Here is an 11822-nt window from a genome sequence, read left to right as displayed (position 1 = left end):
CTAAGCCTGATGTTTTTGGCATGTTCGGGTCTCTGGAGCTGGTACATTTTGTGGCCCAGAGTATATGAATAATGACATCTCCTCTCCAATTTGTGCCTTTCTTTGCATTATAAATATTAGATAAGAAAAAAATATTTTTCTCTATTCTTAGTATCTTCTGGAATCTCACAATTTTGAAAATGGGGAATAGATTTTTTTCCCCACATAAATGTGAAGGTCTTTAAAAAACCTATCTTTTAATGCATTGTTCACTCTTGGCCAAATCCTGATGAAAAGCAGGCAAGATAGTAACCAAATAGTTAAAAATATGTGATAGCACTACTCTGGGCTCCTCTCAGCACTGCCTGGGCTTCTCAGAGGAAATCTCCTCTAACTACACTTCAGCTCTGAAATCAGATACATTTGATAAAAATAGAAATGGATGATTCTATTCTTTATGAAGCAAGACAAATTATGCTTTGGGAGAAAATAATTTGCTATAAAGTATAAAATGTTTTAATATTTATATCTCATAACAAAACCATGACATGTTTATAAACACTCTAGCAGGCATTTTTACAACAGGGCCACCGCTGACATCCAGAAACGCAATAAATATGCACAGACACACTGAGTATGAAATATACATCTCGATTTTATAATTGTGTGTGCTTTATTTTTTACACAAATGGAATGGAAGTGTCGAATATTTACACTTAACAGGAGTGTAAGCTGCGCAGTGTCTCTGTAAACTCCAGCCCAGGCAAGGAGAATTTCCCCCCTCCCGCCCACCCTGCACTACAGCTCGATGGAGAAACATCCTGTCAGAGAGAAGCACAAAACTGTCATATTGAAAGGATCTAACAGGTACAGCCTAGTGCACTCAGAATTTAAGACACACTTAGGAAATACAAATTCAGAAAGGAGAGAAGAAAAGTTTGCCATCCCATTGGGAGTCAACCTTGCCATTTGGTTGTCTGTCCTCATGAGTTGCTAGGGAGATTCTGTATTCCGCCTTGTAGGTGATCTTTGTCTAAATCATCCACCCATCTTAGCTTGTCCTCAGCTGCTACAAGAAACTGCACAGCTGTACAAGAAATGATTTCCAGAGCACAGTCTTCAGTGAGGAAGGATATTTACAGACTGGAGTGTGTGTGTGGGTGTCCATCCACATTCATTCATACCCAATGTAGTACGTGTATCCATGATATACATACCACACAGACCATACATACACAGAAGTAAAATGCATATTCCACAGAATTCTGGAGGGAGATCTCTGGCCAATCAGTTGCCAGCATGTCACTCCACATGCTTTCAGAGAAATGTCCCCTCTTTCCCCTGGGAGTGACAGATTATCATGATAAGCTTAGGAACTAGCCTGAGTCCTTGACTTTAATACTTTTGTAGGAATTTAGGCAGGACCAAGACAGGAAAAAAAGAGATGTTATTTCACCAGCGAGTCCATTCAATCTCACCAGAGCAATCACCAGCTGAAAAGCAGAGGGGGCTTCACATGAAAATGGGGGGGAGCTTATGAGTGGGAAAAAATGTCTCTCTCCAAAACAAGGCGATGGCATGGCTTCAATGAGAAGAAAGAGGTTTGCTGTCAGAATGATTTTGGGGCCAGAGTCTGCCTTTATAGAGAGGGAGTGTCCTCAGAGCCACAGGATGGTGCTGGGAATGGGCTCACTTTGGACCAGCCTTCAGGCAGAGAGGCACCCAGGTGCCGCGGGGCCCAGAGCGCGTGCGTCGTCGCTGCCAGGGCAGCGGTGCAGGCTGGCTCAGTGAGGCGTGCTGGAGCAGGCTCCAGGCCAGGGCCTCACGCTCAGCTTTGCTTTCTGGGCTAAGTGAAACGGTGACCCACAGAAATTGTGTCATCGGTCCAGTATATGGACTTGCTGTCCGAATCAGCCATGAGCCCTTATAGGACAGAAAAATTACGGAATGGGGTATGGAGAGGAGATGCTCAGAGGTGTGAGGAGGAGAGAAAGGACAGGAAAGGAGAGGAAAGGGGAACGAGAAGATAGGAGAGTGAAGGGGAGGGAGTAATGAGAGACTGCAGAAGGAAGGCAACGTTCGCTCGGGGAAGACAGGCCAGTAGGAGAAAAGGAGAGGTGCACAAAGAGAGAGATGGAATGAGATAGAAATGGAAGGGGGAGAGTAGAGGAAAAGAATGAGGGAAAACCAGAGGTGAGAGCCACAGGAGGGGAAAGCTTTTCCCTGGCTCAGTGTCTGGAAGGGCTGGCAGTAGGATCTAAGACAGCTCACAGGCACCTGAGTGCGGCTTCTTAAAGATGGGCTCACTGAGCAGATGGAGCCAAGCCAAGAACTTGAGGCTGGGGGGTGGGGGCGGGGAGAGGCTGGCAAAGAAATGGCCAACAGATCCTGTGGGAGGAGAGCAAAAAACAAATGCCCCTGCAATTAGCTGACAAATGCGATTTTGATTTTGGTAAAGCTGAGACCCCCGTGGTGCTACACATTGTACCAGAGCATGAAAAATAGCACCAGTGACACGATCTGGCACTTTTCCGAAAGGGCCCAGCATGTGAAGGTGACATTGCGCCCCCAGCAAGCCTTCAGATTGGAGAGAGCTCCGGACAAAGTTTGCAGTGTTAGCACCAGTCTGGCCCCAGGCTCCAAGTGCATTTGCACCAGATGTAATCTGGGTAACTTTCCTGCCATATCCATACAATCATCAGATTTGCTGCAAAAATACACCAGTTCATTGGAGCCATAGAGACCTCAACATTGGGAAGCGCAAGACAACACAACAAATGGAGGTGTAAATTCTATAGGAAAAGACCCTCTCACCAATTAGCTTGGTGATTCTTCAAGCAAATATATATGTATATATATATTTATATAAATCTACATAAAAAAATCAGTGCAAATGCCAATTCTAATCTGGAAGCATCTACACTAGGAAAATAAATAATTATATTACTACAAAACCAAGGGTTGGTGGTTCAATTTGATTGTACTCAGCCACAGCAATACTTAATATTAAATGGAAAGCACATCACACGACCCGCGGAAACATCTACTCATTAATGACAGTCCTTTAAATAAATGGTTGCATGCTCAGTTGAGAAACCAAAGAAGTTATTATGGTGGCCTAAAAATAGAGCTGGGATCAGGAATGGCATTCTGGTGGCAGGAAACTTCTGGCAGCAATATTGATGAAAGTAGGCCCTGACCTGAAACTGGCGAATTGCAGCCACGGACATATCTTTAAACATTTTGAGCACTCTAAGGAAGTCCCCCAAATTTGACTTTCATCAGAGGGAAAATGCATTGCTAGCCCTTCCATTGGCAAAGGCAGCCTCAAGACTATAGGTAGATGCATAATTTTGCATTTCTGTGTTTGTTTTGGTGACTGCAGCGAGGCAGACAGTGGTAGTTGGTGTAAGATGAACAACACTTGGTTTTGGAAAGAGACCCTCATTCTGAGCTCTGATGTTCTTACTGTGAAGAAGCCCCATCACTGCTGATGGCTCTATCTCTCGCTCTCCCATCCCAGCCTGCATGCTGGTTTGCTGCACAGTGTGGCAGAATCCCTGCCAGGTCTGGATGTACCCCAGAAATAAGGCGATGGGGCTTAGTCTGGGCATGCATAGAACCCAGAGTTGAGTGGTTATTGAGATCACCAAAAAGTCTCTCTCTAAACACCGTGGGCACAAGCAACGCTGATGTCATCATCAGCTCTAAAGTGGGATATAGGCTTCAGGAGGTTTTTTTTTTTTTTAAATCGTCATTATTATAATTGCTAAAAAATAAACTTGGTCCAGGTGCAGCCCCCAAGAAAGGCAGTTCAATTGGTTGAGCTCAAAGTTGTTAATTGTCTTTCCTTGTGGTTCTCTTTGCCCTGTACATGGAAACAAAAGTCTGCACCTCTCACCCCCCAACCAGGTACTTCTCTCTTCCTCAAAGAAATAGTGCTTCTTGGGACAGATCTCTCCATGGCTCGATACCATCTCTGGCTGTTATAAAGCCCTCAGTTACTTGTGAAGCAGACAAAAAAAAAAAAAAAAATGCAAAGTCCTAATTACTCATGGTTGGCCAAAATACTAAATGATCCTTTGAGAACTGCATGTAAGTAACTAGGAACAAAGTTATTCAACTATTTGCATGGCAGGCCCAGGTTGTTTAATAAGATAAAAGCAAAAACTTCCCTTTAGATCATTTGCATGAGTCTGACTCTGAAAGCCATCAGCTTAAAAATGCATAAACCAAATGTCTTCCAAAAATACCCACGAGGGCAACTCATTAAGGGATGTGCTCCATGAGAGTGTGTCACTAATATGGAAGGGAGATCATGGGAGGTAAGTGAGGGAGAAGTCTTTGTCAGACTTTGGAAAGAACTCAGATGCTCTTAATGGATCATTGGCAACAAAAGGGAGAGTGCGACTTTCAGTTCTTGAATTTGATCATCTGCTGATAGTGCATACATTTAGTCTTTCAATTAGTCTTTACAAAATATTTCACAAAACTTTTTTAACCTATAGAAATTTGTTTCTATACATTTAATATATTTTTATTGTATAAATTATTCTCATCTTTAGTGCCTTCTTTCAGTTTATAAATGGCAAAATAGACAATAAACAATCATAAAGCTAACCTCAGGTGGAATCCCCTCCTCTCAGTGAGGTCAGTCCTCCATACACTTGTGAATTTTATGAAATGCTCGTCTTTGTAGATGCCAGTCAAAGAAACTACACACTTATCCTTCCCTGATATTATGCCGTCTCCAAAAGGACTCTTTTCCTTTTTCCTTCTTTCTTTTGCTCGTTAAGAAATCAAAGAGTGTGCATAGTTATAAAATTCGAAGTGTACCAATTACAGATGTGGGTAATGGGAAGGTTGGTGAAGTTCAAGTGCTGGCAACTTTTCTTTAAAGCAAGACACAGAGAGCTCAGCAGCTAAATCAGCTCTGGACATCTGCTGGGGTGAGGAGGCTGCCCAACTTTTGGGCAGAAAGCCTGTCAGAGGTTCATCCCTACACCTGGCACTTTGAGCAAACCAAAGCCTTCCTGCATACTGCAATGTCTTTTCTGTCCCACCCTGTGGCCCCTCCGTTTCCTTCATGGCTTCACACAGTTTGTGTTGTACATTCATAAGAATTCACATTGACTGCAAAAACATAAATGCAACAAAAACATAAAAGCCTCCAAGTAGTATATTATATATATTTTGTTCTTCTAAATGCTCTTCTGTCATTGTCGGAGGTGCAGTAGCTAATTTATAACTTTTCCTTTGAGGGAATCCAGATGAAAGGCCCAGATTGCTCTTCAATAACAAGCTTGCATTGATTATATATATCTTCTAAGGTGTCTCCTTGGACGATAGCTAGAACAAGAGCAAACACGACAGAGTTAGGAATCATTCCCTGCTTGGTGAAGAACAGTCATCAATCACACAGCAGAAGCTCAAACCAGTGACAGATGAACTCATCTGGAAGCTTCATATTACTTTTCATTAGTAAGAAAGAAAAAGTGGGAAATTTACTTAAGCAAGGTCACATCAGTGATTAAGAGGGGAAAAAAATGCTTTCAATGCCTGTCCTGGATCGGACACCCCAGTCCTGGAAATGCACCCCAGTCTTTCTACCTTCTACATGTCTGTCTGTGGTTCTGGACAATGAATCATTTATATATTTAAATTTTATGGGTGCCTACTCTGGGCCAGGCACCGGGCTAGGCACTGATCAATTTTCAGATCAAGATCTCCCTGCTTAGCAAAGAACGCTGGCCTTTTATTCTATATACTGTATTTACCTTGGCACGTGCAGAAATTTAGACATTTCCAACATAGAGGAAATAATAAGGTTGTGGAGGCAACTTGAGTTAACCACTCCAACCCCCAAACCCTTAATAGGAAACCCCACTCACTCTCCAAGTAATCTGCTAAATTGATATTTTGCCACAACAGGACTGCTCTCATTGAGAATGCCTTATGGCAGCTACTTATAAGAAACATAAATAAGAGGAAATATAAACAAACAGCTACCCTGTGAATTACCTAGAACACCAAGTCACCTGAAGCAGATTTAAGTATATTTCATAATCTCCTCTGAACTAAAGTTAGTTTACAGAGAGATCTCCAAAACAGGTCAGTACCATCTACAGGACATGAGGGATTAACAATGAATTGCTACTAAAACATAGTTTAGATCTTTGTAAACAACCCTGAGAATGTACTGATTACTGTATTTTACTTCTGAGTGTGAAGCACCAGACAAAATGTGCATAACTGTGATTTGATGTTTATACCTGGATGTTCTTTTAGGATAAAACATGACTCATACCTTTATTATGGATCAAAATTTTACTTAAGATTACCCAACTCAACATACCTGCAAACTGCTAAGCCACTGGCATTTTCGTATTCTGAGTAAGACAAATGGTAAAGCATCTAACTTCTCATAAGGAAATTCAGGAGGAAATTTCTTGCTGTTAAACCACCAGTGTAAGGCAATGTCCACCCAGTTTGATTACTCTGCATTTGATCAGTGTTTCATGAACGTGGGTAAGAATAGAGAACCCGGTATACCTGGGGCAAGAAAATCTTCCTCTATTCCCCATACTTCATGTTTCCAAGGAAATATTTAAAAAGAAAAGCAAAGTTTTGCCCTGGGACTTCAGATGGAACCAATGGAAACACAGGGAAGTGTGTCAGCATCTTGTTCAATCGCTGCTAAGGGGCGCAGACCTGCCTGTCACTGAAGCAGAGAATGGAGCCCTGAGACTGCTTCTCACGAGGCAACGCTCTGGCTGTTCCCTAATTGAACCCTAATGGTTTCTTTTTCAAGTTTTCTGATGATATCACGGAGGTAATTAATGCCTAAAATCTTCTTTCTTCTTTTGTTTTTTTTTTTAAGAGAGGGAGAGAGGGGGGTGGGGCAGAGAGATTTCCAAACAGGCTCCATGCCCAGCGCAGAGCCTGATCCCAGGACCCTGAGATTTGACCTGAGCCCAAATCAAGAGTTGGACGCTTAACCGACTGAGCCACACGGGTGCCCTACCTGAAATCTTAATAGCAGGAGGTAGCTCAGTACCACCTGTGGCTCATGCTTTTGCACAGGGCCGGTGGGAACCTAGAGCTGGCTGCGGCCGAGTCCAGAGAAGACAGAACCCAGAGTTCTCGATCAGATAGGTAAAGCAGAGGGAAGTTAGGGTTTCTCAGTGGGAAGGTTTTAGGGTCCAGCTATACCAGGCCCAGAGCCCTCCCTAATGCTAAATGTCAGACAGTTGATCCTTTCTCCGCAGTACAAGGGTAAATGAACTTACCTGTAAAATATTCTCCAAATTCTTGTTCTAGCTTAATTGCACGATCATAGGTTTTCTTGGCTTGCTCCTCTGTTAGACGCTTATTCATCTCCCTGGGAAAATGAGGGTTTGGTATTAGAACACACAGGGAATGTGCCAAATCCTGAAAAATTAAAATGTATGGCGAAAACGAATCCTGCAGGAAGCACAGTGTAATCTTAATAGTGGCTTCCTAGTCCTTCTTTGGGACTTTTCTTTGCTGGAATAGTTTCAGCAACAAGGACCCCCTTCCAGAGGGCAGTCTCTTGGTTCCACACTGGATTGATGCAGAATCGGTCTCGTTATGACTTCCAGTCACCGGTCCCTGTTCCGTCTTTTGCAGTCACACAGAGGAAGACTAAACCTCTTTCCTCCATGACAGGCACTGGGGTCTTCAAATCAAGTGCTCATATATCCCTTGAGGCTACTATGCATTCAGAATAAACTGTCCTACTTCCTTCATCTTTTCTTTCATTGGACGTGATTCCCAAATCCTAACCTTCCTGGTTACTCTTCCTTGGACTTTGTCTTAGACTATCCTGACCTCTCTTAAACGTGGGACGTAGATTCAAATGAAATCTTCTAGGGGTGGTTAGAGGTGGGGAGAAGAGATAGAGAGAAGGGAGGGGACATCATCACATTTTGTACCTCATTACATCTGAGAGAACTAGACTTGACTGTTGGTAGGTCCTGCCCTCCTAGAAACCTTTGAGTTCTCCACTCCCCATCCTCCCCATGGGCTGCTGTTCATCTTTAGTGTGTAGTAGGAAATATGTGGAGTGGAGAAACAGAAAGTTCTTCCTGAAAATTATGGAAAATGTGACAGGCCCCTTAGGCATGTGCATCTTTCAGGCTGAAGGGGCATTCTGCGGCTCTCCCTGCTCAACTTCTGCAAAGAGTGAGGCATGTCTGCAGCAACAAGAGCCCTGAACTTCATCTGCTGTGTGTGTGTGTGTGTGTTTTAAAGATTTACTTATTTATCTGAGAGCGAGAAATCGCACGAGCAGGTGGAGGGGCGGCAGACTCCCTACTGAGTGCAGAGCGATCCCAGGACCCTGAGATCACGACCTAAGTGGAAACCAAGAGTTGGATGCTTAACCAATGGAGCCACCCAGGCACCCTGAACTTCATCTGCTTTTATAATCAAATGGTATTAGAAGGATTGGCTGAGGGAGGAGGGAATAAATGCACAGAGGGAGAATGTAACAATCGAACATGCTGGGACCAAAATATTTTCAAACAGATTATAAGCAATTAACCTCCATAGCAAATAAGGATAGAGGATCTTGGTAAGAGTCTCCGATGTTGACTTGGTTTTGTTGTTCTTATAGGAGAATGGGCTATAAAGGAATTATGCCTCTGTCCCTTTCCTTCTGTTAGTCTGTCAACTCTTGGTGTATGTAAGTGCTGCTTAATCATTGTAAGATGATTTAAATCCAACCTCAAGGACACACTGAGTGGGAAGGAAATGGAAAATAATCCAATCTACTGATTCCTAACCAGGGGCAGTTTCATCTTCCCATGTCCTCTAGGTGGTAAAATTTTTGCCTACCAAACAAACTGTACTTCTTAAATAAAAATTATATTGTCTTCTCATTTTTGCTTAATCAAAGACATTTTATTAACCAAAGATTGACAACCCTTGCCTCTAATCATCATATGAATAGCAGTGTGGCTGCACTGGGCTGATAAAAGTCTAGCCAAGGGCAGAGGAATTTTGGTTGGCCCACTGGGATGCATCACAGGGGCACGCAGAATATTGAAAGCATTGCTGCTTTTGCCTGCCCTGAGGAAGCCAGAGACTGGGGTCTGGGACATGTGGCCTTATAGCATGTCACTGCAGCCTGAAGTAGTAAAGGGACTTGAGAAGGTAAAAGAGTAAATCTGATATCAGAACTCAAAGTTTGGGGTTCTTTTATTTTTTATTTATTTATTTATTTATTTATTTTTTTTAAAGATTTTTTTTAAATTTATTTATTTGACAGAGATAGAGACAGCCAGTGAGAGAGGGAACACAAGCAGGGGGAGTGGGAGAGGAAGAAGCAGGCTCATAGCAGAAGAGCCTGATGTGGGGCTCGATCCCATAACGCCGGGATCACGCCCTGAGCCGAAGGCAGACGCTTAACCGCTGTGCCACCCAGGCGCCCCTGGGGTTCTTTTAAAACCAACTATTAGTCAAACAGAATTTCCATTACACCAAGACTTCCCCAAGGGGCTTTTTTGGAAAAAAATTAAAAAATTGAAGTCAGGCATTAATATGATTCTCGACATGATCTGATGGCTGCAACAGAAAAAAAAAAAAAAGGAATTTCCTGAACTCTTGATGTTGAGATAAACTCATCTTGTCCTGAGGGATAGTCTCCATGATTCTCCCCCTAAATAGCACTAGTCCTAGAAGCTGTGAGTGGATGTCACCCTTGGATCCAGAAGATGCTGGGCTAAACCCAGGGATATCCTTCAAAGAAAGACAGGGTTTTGTTCCAGATGTCAGGAAATCTTCTTTGACTTTCCTGGCTCAGGCTAGCCTGTGTTCTCTCAATTCCCTTTGCTCTTACTGTAGCCATCACTGAATTTCCATTTTTATGCTCTAACATCTCATCTATTATGTCCTTTGTCTCCTTGCCAAATCTGTGAGTTCACTGAAGGCAGAGACCGGGGTTTGTTCATCAGCATGTGTCATGGAGCCTGGTTCAAGAATTACTGTTGAATGACTGAATGAATGAATGAATGGAGGACTAGACAAATCGACAAGATTATGATACAACTGAAGACAGAAGAAAACATGGGCCACCGTGGGAGCAAGAAGGTAAAAGCAGATTGGGGTTGGCAAGGTCAAGAGACAGGGGGAAGCTTCCCACTGCCATGGGATGGGGGTGAGGAACAGAGGTCGTGTGGTGGCACACTATAAAAAGAATATCCCTTTTATCCACAGCCTTGACTTTATGCTCCTCTGAAGAGTCAGCTATGTATGTGCTAATAAGCTCTGTGGTTTGATGTGGATGATGCACTTGAGAAATAATGTGTGTGATGATGTATCAATGCCTAAATGTGACAGCTGCCATGCTTTTGTTCCAGTTGACCTAGCATTCACTCCTCCCCGGGGAATGGGCAATTCATACCAGCTTTGCTCCTGAAGTAAAACCCTTGGAAAAGAGGGAACTGGAAAGTAAACACCCAGCATTTAATAATAAGATCCCATTAGTTTGAATGTCACCATTATTGCCCTCGAGACTCATGAATATGGCTGCAGCAAATTATGTCAGATTCACGGTCCTCATTGTGGAATCCAGCCATCGGTAGGTTTAATTTTCCTTGGTGATAAGTGGCTGTGACAGCGCCCTGAGGCAAAACTAAATAAGTCATCTCATAGTTGTGGAAGGAAGGAGACCTTCTCCTACTGAGCACCAGATGGGGATGTCTCCCAATATCACACTGAAGCAAATGTACAACTGCTGTGTCTCCCTCAGGCCTCACTTCCCTGGGAAGCCATTTATCCCCCTGAGTATTTATGATGTGAAAACTTATTCTTCTATTTCTGAAACAGGTCTTTAAGATGCTGTTCCCAGGAGGTGAGGGCCATTTTTCTATTCTTCTTCTTCATCTTAGCATTGGTAATAATATTTATGAGGCTCTTTACAGATTATAAATCACTTTTACGTAATGAAATTTGTGGTTGCTTAATTTACTCTGTGCACTACCCAACATTGTATCATAGATAAGGAGAGATTTCAAGCATGCTCTCAGGGATAATACTATCAAGAACCAGTATTTTATCATCAACACATAATTTTTTCCATGTGCCAACTCTCAGCAAAGCTGCTTGACATTATAATTTAACATCTAAATTCTCAGGGCAGAAGGTACTGTCAGTGACCTCCTGATTTTATTTTTTCATCCTGGTAAGAACCTTTGTCCATCTTTTATTTATGGGAACATGTTCTGCTTTTAAGACACCTCTCTGGCAATTTCCCCAGAGGCTGACTATGTATTTAACTTAATTCTCTTAGGCTGCAATTCAAGCTGTTGAAGCTTGCTCTGTTTTTTCACTCCTAGACAAGACGTGGAACAAGGCTGATCCCGTCTGCAAGTAACTATTTCATCTCCGGGATTAAGTAATTTCCTTCTCTTTGGTTTTTCCATGTACATTGTTTTCCAGTATTCTGTGGCTCGCTTCTGAACCCTGTCAAACGCTCTAAGATCTTGAGGCCCAAATGGAGGCACGTTTGAGCAAAGCTCTTGCCAATAGACACAACAGCATTATCTCTTGTGACCTCTTGGAAAAAGGTACTTTACGTGCTTTGTGATGATAAAATAGTTTTCTTCTTTTTATAATGAAGTAACTTGAAATTTTTTACACTTATTGTAGCTGTTTATTGAGTGATTACTATATGCCAAAGACCATACGGGAAGCTTCGTATTCATGATCATGTTTAACCTTTATACTATCTGTGAGGTAGGTATTATTAATGTGCCTAGTTTAAAGGAGAGGAACTAAATCTCAGGGAGGTCAAGCAATTTGCCTGCGGTGACATAACT

The 11822-nt window shown here is 42.6% G+C and overlaps 1 protein-coding gene across 20 annotated transcripts in view; it reads right to left on the bottom strand.

Moving 5' to 3' along the window:
- Positions 1–614: 614 nt before the first annotated feature.
- DLG2 (discs large MAGUK scaffold protein 2) overlaps positions 615–11822 on the bottom strand; it is a 1964683-nt gene continuing 1953475 nt past the window's right edge. For all 20 annotated transcript variants that reach the window (XM_034666214.1, XM_034666215.1, XM_034666218.1 and 17 more), the window contains 2 exons: positions 7269–7360; positions 615–5328 (listed from right to left, as the gene is read on the bottom strand). In XM_034666214.1, coding sequence (XP_034522105.1) covers positions 5222–5328; positions 7269–7360 — 199 coding nt within the window. In that variant the 3' untranslated portion in view covers positions 615–5221. The remainder of the gene's footprint in view (positions 5329–7268; positions 7361–11822) is intronic.

This window comes from Ailuropoda melanoleuca, chromosome 8 (genome assembly GCF_002007445.2).
Source record: "Ailuropoda melanoleuca isolate Jingjing chromosome 8, ASM200744v2, whole genome shotgun sequence".
Lineage (NCBI taxonomy): Eukaryota > Metazoa > Chordata > Mammalia > Carnivora > Ursidae > Ailuropoda > Ailuropoda melanoleuca.
The sequence above is the reverse complement of the archived record's forward strand: the minus strand, read 5'-3'. Positions and strand labels throughout refer to the sequence as shown.